Here is a 14,373-nt window from a genome sequence, read left to right on the forward strand (position 1 = left end):
CGTGGTCCCTTTTTCACTGGAGACTGTAAGTTTATCTGTGGGTGCATTTATATGTACATATGCATTTCTGTGGGCATAACTGCAGGTTTGAGGGTCCTCTTAATACGTGGTATCTGCCCATAAATGTGCGTATTTTCATGTGCGTGTATCTGTTCCCACATGTGTGTGAACACGTGTACTGGCTGCACTTCTGTGTATCTGATGTGGGTGTCGTTGGAGGTGGGGGCTGTCCATGCAAGTGAGTCTCTACGGGCCTGGGTCTATGTGTGCAAATCCTGATGCGTGTCCGTGTGCGCACGTGTGCTTTCGGGGACAGCTGTATCTCTGAGTTGTTCGTGTGCAAGGGGGTGGATCTCTGGTATATCTGAGCGTGGATGAGGCACACTGGCTCTGGAGCTCCCTCTCAGGTGGAAGAAGTTCATCCTGCCGGGGTAAGAACGCAGCCCTGGACCCAGGACATCAGCCCCTGGACCCTGCACAGAGCACCAGGATATGCATCCTCTGTGCAGAGCTGTAGGGGCAGAGGGGGTCCTGGGGGACAAGGGGTGGGGTACAGAACAGAATCCAGGGTGGCATCCTGGGCTGGACCTGGAGTGTTCAGAGGGACTGACTGTGTGTGTGTACGAGTGTGTGTGTGCAGGTGTGAGGCCTTGGGTGTTGGGGGAACCTGGTGGGTGCCTCTTCCCAGCTTTCCTTGTTCCCTCCCACTGCCAGGAGGTCACCTCCCAGACCTTTTTTGTCCTGACTGCTCAGCCCACACTCCTGCTCCCACCCTCCTCCCCCCATCCCCCTGGTCCCTCGTCCCCTGGGTGACTGGACTGCCCAGGCCTTGCCCCTGGACAAGACCCTGCTCTCCAAGGCCTTGCCTGCCTCAGCCCCTCTGCAGCCCCTCGGCTTGCCCCTCACTGTGCCCTGCGCCCAGGGCCACCTCCTGTCCCCCAGAGCTGCCCCTCCCCTCCAGCTGTGACCTCCCCAGCCCTCCAACCCTCCCACCTAAGACTCTCACTCCCTGCCCCTCTCTTGTCCTCCTGCAACCTGGTCCCGCTCTCTGCTCCTCCTCCCTCAGTTCTTGGTCCCCCCTTTCAAGGCCACCCCTGCCCTCTTCTTCTTCAGCCTTCCGAACCTCATCTTGTATCCCCGTATACCTGTCTTCTGTCCTCTGTCCCCGCCCTGTCCCCTGGTCCTGTTCCCTCTCCTCTATACCTCTTGTCTTCTGTCCCACCCCCCTCCACCCGCCCCCCTCCTGTTCCATCATCCCCAAGGTCCAACCCTCAGTTCTCTGTTCCCAGCTCCAAATCCCTCAGTCCTAGCCCTCTGTTCCCCAGACCCCCGGGGGCCTCTGTCCCTCATCCTCCAGCCCACGGGTCCCTGTTCCCCAGTCCTGTCCCCGTCTCCATCGCGCCGTCCCTTGACCTCGGTTCTCTCCCGCGGTGCCATCCCTGTCACCCCCCCCCCCCCCTCCCGCCCCCAAACCCAGGGATCCCAGCCCCTTATGCGCGCGCGCTCGGGTCGAGGGGAAGGAAGTTGAGCCTCGGGCAGCGGGCACCGCGCCCCGGCCCCTCGGCCGCTCCCGCCCCGCCGCCGCCGCCGCCGCCGCCGCTCACCTTCGCCGCGCGCCGCGGACACGCAGGTGGCCGCCGCCGCCGCGGCCGTGACGACCCAGAGCGCGGGGGGCAGGCGGCCCCGGGCGGGGGCCATGGCCGGGCCGGGCGGGCGGGGGCGCCGCGCACCCTCCAGCTCGGCCGCAGCGGCCGGCGCGTCGGCGCGCTCCCTCGCTCTCCCGCACACCCGGCGGCCGGGCGCACACCCCGGCGCACACGCCGGCACACAGCGCACACGCGGGCACCCGCGCCCGCCGCCGCCGCCGCCGCCGCCGCCGCCGCCGCCGCCGCCCCGGGCGGGGGCCGGCCCGTCACGGCGCCGAGCCAATCAGCACCGAGGCGGGGGTGGGGGTGGGGGACACGGAGCCGCACCGCGGACACCGGCCCGCGGACCCCGCCGCCGCACGTGCGCACGCTCGCACTCACCCGCCCGCGCCCCACGTCCGCACGTGGATCCGGAGCCACCGCCGCCGAGCCACGGTCAGGGCTCCCCCGTGACACCGGGACGTGCAGACCACCGGGGGAGTCCCCGTGTCGGACACGCACACCGAGGCGAGGCGTCTTCCCGCACACTCACGCTAACACGCTTTACTCTCAGACACGCGCGCCCAAAGTGCCTCGCGCGGTGACACACTGGGATGCACACTCACTAGTTCCCGGGGGCGGAGGCTCGGAAGCACTTTGGGGCAAAATCTCTCCTCTCCCCTCCCCTCCCCTCCCCTTTGCTCCCCTCCTCTCCCCTCCCCTCCCCTTCCCTCCGCTCCCCTCCCCAATGGCCCGGCATGAAGAAGACGCCCAGAGTTTTAGGGAGCGGCGGAGTGCAGCGGTCGTGGGCGCAGGCTCAGACACCAGACACACAAGACTTTCAATCCTGGCTGTGTGGCCTTGGGCAAGTTTCTGAACCTCTCTGAGATTCAGCTTCCATAACTATAAAACAGGGATAACAGCCTCTCCGTCCTAGGGTCGTTGTGAGACTCATATTCAAGGACTCAGGTAAAGGCCCAGCATACTGCCAGGCACACAGCCAGGCGCCTAGTAATGGCAGGTGTTCTTGGACGATGGGGATTATCATTGCCTGCTCTTCCCTCCCGTGACGTTCCCCATCTCCACTTCCATTCCCAGGAGTAGGGACCTCATCCTGGGAAGGCTACAGGCTGTGTGCAGAGGGCAGGGACGGTGGGGGCTCCCTCCTGCAGCCCTGCCTGCTCTCCTCAAAGCCCCTGAGCACCTGGAGGGCCGAGCGGTCCAGGAAGCAGATAAGAAACCTGTAGCTCCTGGGGGCTGGCCCTCAAGTGTGGGTGCCTGCTGGGACAAGTCTGGACTCTGCCTCTGACTTAGCCGGCACAGACCATTGCCCGGCTCTCTCCAGCTGCACTCCCAGCCCCTGAGCTCACCGGGAAAAGTTGGTTGGACCCATGGCTGGAGGATATACGGAATGATCAAGGCCATTTGGGGAGTGCGTGCCAGACCCTGCTTTCGGCACTTTATAAACTTGCTCTACTTAAAGCCCCACACAGCCTGCAGGCGACGTGCAGCTAAGGAAACTGAAGCCAAGAAAGACCATCGTCTTTCGCCTAAGATCACACAGCTGGTTAAATGCTAGCGAGGAGCTCGGATCCAGATCCAGTGGACTCTAAAACCCACTTCGTTTCCGTGCATCTTTCTTCGTTATAGAAAGGGGGAAGATAGCTCAAGTTAGGAGCCCTTTCCTAGCACCAAATGCCTCAGACCAACTGCTCAGACCACCTGCCTCAAAGATGTAGTAAGCCCTCTGTTACCAGGAGCATTCAAGCAGACGCTGGCTAAAAGCCGTGCAGGGATGCTACAAAGAAGGGGATGTAGGGGTAGAGGCAGCAGACTGGACTAGACTTGGAGAGGCGAACTCAAATGCTCACATGAGACGGGCAGCCCGATGACACCAGCTAGGGGAGTCTTTCCAGCTTCAGCCACCATTGCCGCGGGGATGGGGGCCTGATTTTCTGTGTTTTCAAGAGAGGTCTTATAACTGGAATTTTTATGTGGTTATCTCCCAATGTACAAATCTGGCAGTGAATGCAAACCTTTTAATAACAGCACAGTGTGGGCAAACCTGTAGGTGAAGTGGCCACAGCTACCAGGGCTGAGGAGCTCGTGGCTGGCAACTCGCTCCTGGAGCACGGTGGGGAGTGAGCAAGGCAGGACCGGAAACTGCAGACAGAGTGCAGGATGCAGTCACGAGCACTTGTGGGCATCTCCTACCCCAGACCAGGGCTCCCAGAAATATTTGTTGATGGGAGGAGGCTGGGGTTCTGCATTTCCAGGTCGAGGTGGAGCCAGCCAAACCTGGGTTTTGCCCATATTGCAGTCTTCTGGAACTGGGGGACCCTTGAAGGACCGGGTGAGCGTGAGGGGCCATTTCTCTGTCAGGCAGGGGTGTGCTCCATATTCCGAATCCTCTCTAGCAAGATTAGAAATGTATCTCACCCGTGTTCGGTGGGGGGGAAGAGCAGCTTGTGTTCGGTGGTCTCCTCGCCCTCCGAAACTCCCAGGGTGTCCCAGCCCAGGTGTGCCCTTTCCCAGGGTCTCTCCCTCCCACGCCCTCCCCTTCCACCTGTCCTATGTTTCCAAGTGGCAACTCGCCCACCCACCAATGGGAAGGAAGAAGCCACTAGACCCTTCTAGAGAAGTGGGTGTCTCAGCAGAACCTTCGGGAAGAGGGGGCCTTCCTTCCTCTCCTGAGTGGTCAGGCAGGCAGGGCTGGGGAGGGGCCCTGGGTGAAGGCAGGGGCAAGGCTCCCCAGTGTCATGATCGCTGTCACCGTCACCGTCAACGCTGTCATTCGTCGTGCATCTCCCAGGCTCGACTCTGCATCCCTTCTCTCACGCACTCCCTGCTTTCTCCCCATGTTCAAGGCTAAGAGAGGAAGACTCGGGAGGCCCTAAGGATGGAGTGGGAAGCTCTGTGAAGTGCACCGGCAGGACTTGGGATGCTTGTGGCTGGTTTGTCTCCCCTCCCTGACTGGATTCTGAGCCTCTCGAGGGCAGCGGCCACGGAGGGTCCTGGCTGGGTGCTCCGGGAACGTTTGCTGAGTGAGTGAATGAGTGAGCAGCCGGTCAAGGGGCCCACACCCTGCTGGCCAAGTGCTTGAGGCCACGGTTGCTGAAGGCCATGCTGGGCTGCAGGACAGCTTGCTTTCTAGATCGCTGTGCAGGTGTGCTAGCCAGGCCTGCTAAGTGGGCTTGTCCTCGACTCTCCGAGAGGCGAATCTGAACAGCGCCCAGCTTTGTGCCAGCACGTGGGCCCCTTGGGACCTTGCTCTAAGGGACCGGTAAGGTGGGGGTGGGGCTCCGCCTCTGACTCCTTCCCCCACTTCACGGCTCCTCCCCCCCACCCTTGACTTTTCCATCTAGGAGCGGGAAGGGGAGTTGCAGGGAGCCTCACACAAGCCCCATTATATTCTCCATTTCCTGGGAGAAATGCCCTCTCAGAAGTACTTCTCACTTCACCTTTCTGAGCCTCAGTTTCCCTATCTGAGGATAATGAGGATGTGTACCAACTCGAAGGTTGCTGTGAGACTCATGTGTAGTCACAGGTGCAAACACGCATGGGAACCTATAACGAGATCTGAGATGGGGCGCCTGGGTGGCTCAGTCAGTCGGGTGTCTGACTTCGGCTCAGGTCATGATCTCGCGGTTCGTGAGTTCGAGCCCCACACTGGGCTCACTGCTGTCAGCACGGAGCCCGCTTCAGATCCTCTCTTCCCCGCCCCCCCCCCCGCTCCTCCCCCACTCATGCTGTCTCTCTCAAAAATGAATAAACAAAATTAATAATAATAAACGTTTTACTTTTTTTGTTGTTAAAATTTTTTTTTATCGTTTATTTATTTTTGAGACAGAGAGAGACAGAGCACGAACGGGGGAGGGGCAGAGAGAGAGGGAGACACAGAATCGGAAGCAGGCTCCAGGGTCTGAGCCATCAGCCCAGAGCCCGACGCGGGGCTTGAACTCATGGACTCACAGACCGTGAGATCGTGACCTGAGCTGCAGTCGGCCGCTTAACCGACTGAGCCACCCAGGCGCCCCAATAATAAACGTTTTAAAAAGAGATCTGAGACAGGAAGGTGCTAACGGTGTTTTAGAGGATGGGGCTGGCGTGGGGCAGTCCTACACCCAAGGGGAGAACTCCACAGGGCATCCCTTCCGGCGTAGGTCGAAGGGATGCTCTAGCAGGAGGTGGGTGGGTGTGAGTGTTGGGGTAGGGGTAGTGGATAGTGGTTAAACCCCACCCTAACCACCCCCCCCCCCCCCGCCCCGGACATCCTGTTGCCCCCAGGCCGTCTCCCTCAGACTCCTGAAGAGAAGCCCACCCCACGGCCCCTTCTCACTCTCCCTGGGTTTACTCTGTGAGGGGACTGGCTGGAGGGTGGGGCCTCTGAGATCTTAGGAAGAGCCGGATTCCTAGCATGAGGCCCCTGTTGCTTCCTCGCTTGGGGCTTCAGTGTTCCCATCTGTAACGTGCCCCCTCCACCATTTTCTTCTAATGGGCATTTCTAATGGGCATGAAGGGCTCTACCGTTTCTAATGGGCACGAAGGGAACGTGCTGGTGGCCCCCTGGAGATATGGCCCTGCCCAGGAAGTGCTCACAGGCTGGAGGGGAGACAGCCACCGGGACACGCGTGAGGAAGTTCCTTCCGTTACATAGGGAAGATTCACCCGGACCGCGGGGAACGTGTTGACGCCTCGTCCTCTGCCTCTAGAGCCAGGGCAGGAATGCCTAAGACAACCCCAGCAGATGGAAAGGTCGTGTGTGCCACCTTTTTTCGCTTTTCTTTTCTAGTAGCCGTATGACCAAAGCGAGAAGAGAAAGAAAAGAAAGAAAGGAAAGAAAAGAAATAGGCCAAGTTAAATGTGACAATGTTTGTTGAGTGAATGTTGCCTGGTATGCGATATTAATTTACTAATCCATTCGCTAATTCAACAACTCCGTCTCGAGCCCCTCCTGGGGCGCCGTGCGAGGTGCTGGGATTAAGACGGTGAACCACGCAGACGTGGCCCTCCTTCTCACAGAGCGTCAGCCTAACGGGGAGGCAGATAATTAAACAGGCAATTACAAAATCCCTCTCCACATAAGGGAGCATTTCAGAAACTGTAGGCACCAAAACTTAAAATAAAATTTACAATTTAAAATATTGCAAAAAAAAAAAGAGTCCTCTTTAAGCAGAAAATGCCGAATGTAATTTAGCCCTTGCTCAGTGGCTCAGAATCGTCACTGTGAACAAAGGATCATTGCGTATTGATGTGGGAAAGGGACTTTGAGATGAGTTAGTTCAAGCCGCTGGTGGTGGGACAGCGTAAGACAGAGGTGCCTTCAGGACCACGGGTGGGGGACCTGCTGGCCCTGTTCACTACATGCCCCCGGGGCTTCTCTGCTAGAGGGTTCCATGTCTTTCCTGGCTCCCCAGCTGCCAGCTTCTTTCCCTCTGCCGCAGGGGCTCCTGCCCCTGACAGTTCCCACCTGTCTCCTGAGTTGCTGCTGCTAGTGTGGACTAAGAAAAAATGAACGCTTATTAGAATTGTATGTAAAGTAAGACTCAGTGGGCTCTAAGTGAGGGACCTCCCTGTTAGTAAAGACTGAGTTTGGTGGCCATGGCTGTGGCTGCTCAGAGGTCCCTTCGGTGTATTTCTGGCTGTTCTCAGGATATTTGTTCTCAGGTTGGAGGGTAAATGAAGTGTTGTTATAAATACCTAAGAGGCTTATTAATGGCCGGGCATGCACAGACTAATTGCTTCCTCCTGTTTCCACATAATCAATCACTTCCACCGTTTGGAGCCACAGGCAGCAGCAGAACGCAGTGGAAGGAAGACGACACCGGGATGGGCCTCCGAGCTCTGGGCTGCTAACTCCTTGTGCACAAGTCCTTCCTGTCCTGGAAAATCAAACCATGCCATCCCCTTGTCCCTCATTCCCCTGACCTGGGCTATCTCCCTCTCTCCTCCCCCTCCCAGGAAACTTCATTTTTTTTTTTTTTTAAGTTTAATTATTTGGAGAGAGAGACAGAGAGACAGAGAAAACATGAGTGAGGGAGGGGCAGAGAGAAAGAGAGGGAGAGGGAGAAAATCCCGAGCAGGTGCCTCACTGTCAGCGCAGAGCCCAATGCGGGGCTTGAACTCACAAACCTTGAGATCGTAACTTGAGCTGAAATCAGGAGTCGGATGCTTCACCAACTGAGCCAGCCAGATGCCCCGCCCCCGCCCCCCCCCCCCCCCCCCGGTAAACTTCTTGAAGGAATTGTGTCTTCTGTGGACTCCACTGCTTTCTCTTTCAGTCTCTCCTCATCTCGTGTCACCTCCGCCACCCCTCAAACTCCACCTGCCCCAGACTCACGCACCACGGCTCTCTGCCACGTGCCTGGCCCTCGTCCAACACTACCGTCTACCCAGCTGTACAAGTCAGGCACCTGAAGTTGGTCTTGTACCTCCTTCTCCATCGGCCGAGTATCCAGGACGTCCCAAAGCCTTGGGTTTTACCACCAAAACATACGTTGAATCCACCTGCCACGGCCACCAGCCTGTGAGCCTCTGAGCCCCCATCACCTCTCACCAGGGCGACTGGCCTCTGTGCCCCTTCCCTGGGTCCCTTCAGTCACACCCCCCCACTCCTTCCCCGCCGCTGATGAGAGCCTTTCTAGAGCCTTCCCCTCTTCTCTCTGGACAAAGACCCAAATCTTTATCACGCCCTACAAGGCCCAGTTCAGGTGGTCCGGACCCTGGCACCTTTCCAACACTTCCTCTTCCCTCTCGGTGCTTTCTTGAATGTGCCGCGCCCCTTCCCACACACAGACTTCATCCTCAGTTCCGTCTTCTGGAACATTCTCCTACCTCCATAACTCCTGTTTGTCCTCAGGGAGCCACACCCGACCCCTGGCCCAGGTCAGCTCCCAGAGAACCTTGCCTATCTCCATCAGCACCCTTGGCTCAGTCTGGAATTCTGCCTGCACGTATGTGATTCCTTGATTCAAACCACCTTCTTATGAGAGCAGGGACTCCCTCTGCCCTTGCTGGGCACCAAGCCTTTGACACCTGGCACACGGGCAGCCCTCTAGAAGGACGTTTTGCCTCATCCCTGGCTCCCTTTGTGAGGCCTAGAACTGGGGCTAGGGTCTCTTTGCCACTAACTGCCTGTGTGACTTTAGGCAAATCTCACGACCTCTCTGGGGCACTGCTCAGCCTGGGGGAAGGTCTCTAAGGGCTCCCAACATCTAGGATGATATGTCGCAATATTCACTCTGCTTGTTAAGCTAAACAACAGCCCTTTGAAGTAAGTTCTGTTATTATCTGTACTTTATATATGAGAATAATTGGGAGCGGGCGAGGTGACATATTTGTCCAAGGGGCCACAGCCACTAAGTGGCAGGCTCAGGATTCGAACCCAGATCTGTGTTTCCAGAGCCCACACGCTTAGTCGTGAGGCAGTGGGAGGGCGCAGAGCGGTGGCTGTTCAGATGAAGGGCAAGTTCGGAACTTGGGGTCGGTCATAGGGAGGGAGCAGATACCATGGGGGCTACTGATCTGTGGTCACCGGCTGGGTGTGCTGACCCTTCCCCCAGACTTCTGGGGGAAGGTAAAAGAAGCTCATGGCCCCGAGGAGAGGCCACCGCTAGGCCACCACAGGGATGGGACAGGGAGGTTCTGCCACGTCCGGTGTCTGCAGGGCCTCGGCCCCTGTCAGAAGGCTGGATTACCCAGCCAGGCCCGGGGCCAGGGCCAAACTGGGCCGGACCTCTCAGCTGGACGATGGGGTGGAGCGGGGACCCTCCCTGTGGAGCCTCAGGATAATGGGGCTCCTGGCAGCAGTTGAGGGAAAGTCTCTAAATGTGTTGGGAGGCAGCAAAGAGCTTGAGCTCTTGAGTCAGACCGGCTGGAATCCCGGGCCTGACCCTTGCTGTGTGCTCTGTGGGCTTCGAGAAGCCACTCCCCCTCTTTGAGCTTCAGGCCCCGCCCTGTCCAATGGAGATGCCACCACCCACCCTTATATCGTGAACGTTGAAAGGGTGCCTGGCACCCAGGGGGCCCTCCTGCATCTCAGCCTTTTGACACCCCTCCCAACCTCCCTCCCCCACCTCAACTGCCCCCAACCCAAGACCTCCCTCAGGGAGCAGGAGGGATCAGGCCACGGCTCATTATCAGAAAGAGGAGTATTAATATCCCTGATATTAAAAAATAACCTTATCATCATTCTGCCTTGTCGGGAGGAGATGAGCCCACATCAGCATTCTGACAGATGGGGAGCAGCTCTCTGTGTTTTCGGGTATTTGCGGGAGAGAGGGAGAGGGAGGGAGGGAGCGTGCGAGCACACAGTGTATGAGAGAGAGAGCCTGGGTGACAGTGACTTGTGGATGGGGAGGCCGGGGTTTATGTGGGTGTGAGTGCAGGGGTGGGTGGGTGGGTGGTGATGGCACCTCTCCAGAGCAGAGTTTTAGGAGGGTGACTTGGTAATACCCATTATTGAAGGTATTGAAATGCTAAGCAGCTCTAAAGATCTATGTCTGATTTTCATTAAAGCTGCTGAGGCAGAGGGTGTGCTGGGAGGGGCAGTGGCTGCCTGGGCAGGTCTGATGACAGGAGCCAGAGCCAGGGTCATGACCACGGCGAGGTCCCTGCCGCCTTTCCTGGCCCACCACTATTATCGTCACTAGTCACCGCAGCCCAGGGGAAACCCTGGCCCTACACGAGGCCTTCTTGGTCACTGAGCTGGCCCCTGCTAACTGATGGCTGCCCCCCCCCCGCCCCCGCACTCCATGTGGGCAAATCACCCTCCCCCACCTCTGGGGCCCACGTGCTCCTCTGCCACATGGCCAAAGAACCCCTGTCCTGTCTCCATCTCGTTCCTTCCGTGCATGTTTTCTGAGGCCGGGCAGTGTTGGGGCAGGATCCGGGGCTGCTGGGAGTGGAGGACATGTCCACTGCTCTCCGGAAACTGCTAGTCTGATGGCACAGACAGATCCATAATAGGTCATTTCCTGGCGGTGGGTAAGAACTCCTAGAAGCTAAGGGAGGAATGCTAAACAGCAGGGTGATGGTGTGCATGTGGGAGGGAGGAGGAGAATAGTCACAGGCCCAGAGAGGGCAGCTGACTTCCCCAATGTCACACAGCCAGCAGCAAATGTGGGATCAGAACCCAATTTCCGGGGTCCAAGCCCAGTGCCCTACATGAGACCACCTCGTGAGAGCAGCCAGAACATGGAGAAAGGGCCGGGCTGTGGGTTTGTTCACGCCTTGGGGCGAGGCACTGTAAGGGAGCCTGTGTCCTGCTCCCCAGCAGGGCAGGAGGAAATAATCAGCCGGAAGGGGTCGTCACTTGTGAGGCGTCCACGGTGGGCTGGATGGTTTGTAGTTCCCCTCTCCAGTAACCCCACTCCAGGGCCTCTTACATCAGGTCCCCAAAAGACTCAGAGCCGGAGAGCAAGCTGTCCAAGGTCACCCAGCCAGGAGGCAGCCAAACTGAGATGTGAACCCAAAGGTATCTGACCCTCAAACCTGGGTATGTGTCCCGCTCTCGGCCAGACAACCCCCTGGGGGCAGGTTTCTTGGGAAGGAGACAGAGCGTAACTTGGAAGCTGGAGACACTCAGTGGCTTGGGGTCACCTAGAAAGGAGCTCCCAAGGGTCTAGTTTGATTTGGAACTGTCCCCAAAGCAGATTTACTCCCTGGGATACAAGTGGAAGAGGGGCTGAGAGCCCCGGGCTGCTGGGGGCCCAGGCTGTTTGAATTCTAGCCAAGCTGTTCCCGTTCTGGCCCAAGGTCATTTGTTCGGGGAAGAAAGCTCCTCCGTCCTGCGAGCCCCGCCCTCCCTGCTCTGAGCTGGGAGCTGGGGGAGGCTGAACGACAATGTTCCCGGTGGAAGCAGATTACCCCGCGAGTGTGAGGGGCCGGCTGGGCGGGATGGCACTGTGGTGACAGGTCCATCAGGCGCCTCTCCGAGGGGATGTTTCCTGGGGCTCCTGGTGACAGCCTCCCGGGCTGTGGAGGGAGTGCTGATGAGGTGGAGGCAGCCTGGCCCTGGGGCTGGAGACAGTGATCCAGCCCCTGGCCTCTGGGCAGGGCCTCCTCCTGAGAAGCCCCAGAAATCACCCAGCCACCAGCCTGGTCCCAGCTCCCACCAACCTTTCATTGCATCTGGCCCCTCTTCAACGCCTCCCCCTCCCCCACTCCTGCCCACAGCCTCCCTGCCTCCAGGTGCCCCACCTCCAATCCTGCTCCCGCCCACTGCCAGGGTAATCTTTCTGGAACACCACATGCCCCTGCTCACCTGCCTGCAGCGGCCCTACTGCCCCAGCAGAAGGCTTAGCTCCTTGGCCTGCAACGCAAAGCCCTTGACGGACGGGGTCTGGCTTCTGCTTCTCTCTGGGGCTCCATCTCCTACTCTTCTCTCTCTGCTCCGGACCTTTGCACATGCTACTCCTTCACCCCCATGGGGCCTAAAGCCTACTTCTCCCTCAAGTCTCAGCTTGGACTCACCTCCTCCTTGAGGTCTTCCTTGACCTGAAACCCTGCAGCCCGGGTTGGGGGGGGGGGGGGCAGGTCCTCGGCACTTATCCCTTGTCATCTGGTCAGTCGCTGTGTTCATCCTGACAGCTTGCTTCAGTAGACTCCCAGGCCTGCAGGGCAAGTGCTAAGTGCCCACATTGCCTCGCTCCCTCCGGCTCCGCCCAGAGCGTGGGAAATGCCTGTGTGTCCATCTCACCCACCAAACTGGGGTGCCTTATGTGTACCCCCTTTATAAAGAAAGAAACAAAGACTTGGAGGGGGAGTGATTGCTCGAAGGCACCAGCAGGGAAGGGAAGTGGCTGAAGTGAGTCAAGAGTTCAAGGATCCTGACTGTCCACACTCGATGCCGGATCCCACCCGCCCTCGGTATCTCAGCTTCTGGGGGCTGTTGCCCAGTTCTGGCTGGAGGTCAGCCCTGTTCAGCCGGACTTTGGCAGGGACCAGCCCCGCCCCCACCCCCAACCCCAGCAGCCGTGGGCCTCTGGGCCCTGACAGTTGTGAGCAGCTTTCCATGGCGGCTGGAGGTGGGGGTCGGCCGGGGCAGGGAGGAGCTGAGGCTCCCAGGGCAGCCAGGAATCCATAGCCTCTCCTCTCTGGCCCTCCTGGCCCCTCAGCCCCTCAGCAGACTCCTGACTGGAGCTCCTGACCCCACCCAGTCCTGACCTCTGGGCTCCTGGACCCTGCCTGCTGCATATGCAATAATTCTGTCCTCGTCCTCCTCGCATTTCTGACCGGCCCTCAGCCCCGCCCCCCACCCCTCTCCAGCTTGCGGGCCCTGTGGTGGCTGGGGTTGGGGGTGGGGTGGGGAGAATAAGCATTTCTGACCCTGGATCCTGCCTGAAGCCCTGCCCCCGGCCCTCAGTCTGGGCTTGGGCTTGTTCCGTCAGCCTGTCCCCCCCCACCAGAGCTTTGAACCCCAACGCGGAGCTTAGCACTCTGGCCCCACCTCCTCTCCCTACCACTGCTGAGGGGCTGGGGGGCGGGTGGGGGCTGGGGATGATGAAGTCGTCTCGGAAGGAAGAAGCTAAAGATGTAAACGAGCCCGTGAAATCCCCGATGACAGCCGTGACCGCTGTGGCTCCCGCCATTAAACACGGAGCTTTAACGGCCCCTGAAATACACCCGGGGCACTTGTCAGCAGCTCCGGCACATGCGGGCCGTGCACACGCGTGCACACGCGTGCGTGCACACACGGTCTCGGTGAGCACCACAGAAGGGGAGGATAGGGGACCTCGGGAAATGGTTCCAGTGGTCCCCTTGGCCGAAGGATGGGGAGACCGGGGTCCGGGTGGAGGCCCAGGCCGGCTTCCCTCGAGGCCGCCTCCTCTTCCAGACGGCACTTTGTGTTTGCACCGCGCTCACCCACCCCCCGCATCCGCATCCTTCCCGGAGGCTTCGATGTGGGTCAGCTGCTGTTTAATATCCATGCCTCCTCCGGCCCCACGGCACAGCCTCCGAATGTGCAGCGCGGGGCCGGGCACACAGCAGGCACGGGAGGGAGGTGCCGACGGGGTACGTTCGGCAGCACCAACCATCAAGGAGAATTCCCGAGACCTGGCAGCTTGGTCTGAGACCCCCCCGCCGCGGTTGAGTTGGAAGCTCTGGCCAGGGGTCCTGGGCTCTGAGCTCTGGCCTTGCCACTAACTCCTCTGCGTGACCTTGGTTGGCCTCCCCGTTTGGCATCAGTTTCCTTATCTGCAGAGTCCCCATCCCGCCCCGGTCATTGGAGCATCAAACCTGTGGCTCCTGCAGCCTGGCCGGGAATGGCGGCCCCAGGCCCCTCGGGGCTGAGGAGGCTCCGTCGGGGCTGCTTCCTCTGTGGGCAATCATTCTTCACACAGAACCTAGCACAGGCACGTGGAACAGGAGGGACGGTTGGTCTGAAGGTCGCCACCAAATCCCGAAAGGGTGAATTTTCAGGAAGCATCTGGGAACCTCTTCTGTGTCAGTTCCCCACCACGAGAGTTCTGTTCCTGGCTCTCGCTTGCCTCTCCAGGCAAGGGTCTCGCCACCCCCACTTCCTCACTCAGAGAAACAACCGCTCGGAACTTGCAGTCTCCCCCCTCTGCCGCGGCCAGCATACTCCTCTGCCCTGCCCGTTTGCCTGGTGAGCTCAGCCTCGGCCTGCCCAAACTTCTGGTCTCCAGAAAGCCCTCCCTGGTTCCCCACGTCTGGCTTGGGTGCGTCTTCGGGAAGCTCGGCCTCCCGAACTTCGGCCGTCACAGAGCTGATCACAGCAGCGCGT

At 59.3% G+C, this 14,373-nt stretch overlaps 1 protein-coding gene across 1 annotated transcript in view; it reads right to left on the minus strand.

Moving 5' to 3' along the window:
* The window catches only part of EPHA8 (EPH receptor A8), a 34,918-nt gene extending 33,054 nt beyond the window's left edge, over positions 1-1,864 (minus strand). Inside the window, exon 1 of the mRNA XM_058718707.1 lies at positions 1,605-1,864. Coding sequence (XP_058574690.1) covers positions 1,605-1,698 — 94 coding nt within the window. The 5' untranslated portion in view covers positions 1,699-1,864. The remainder of the gene's footprint in view (positions 1-1,604) is intronic.
* Between the last annotated feature and the right edge of the window lie 12,509 nt (positions 1,865-14,373).

The sequence above is a fragment of the Neofelis nebulosa genome, chromosome 2 (genome assembly GCF_028018385.1).
Source record: "Neofelis nebulosa isolate mNeoNeb1 chromosome 2, mNeoNeb1.pri, whole genome shotgun sequence".
NCBI classification, from domain to species: Eukaryota; Metazoa; Chordata; class Mammalia; order Carnivora; family Felidae; genus Neofelis; species Neofelis nebulosa.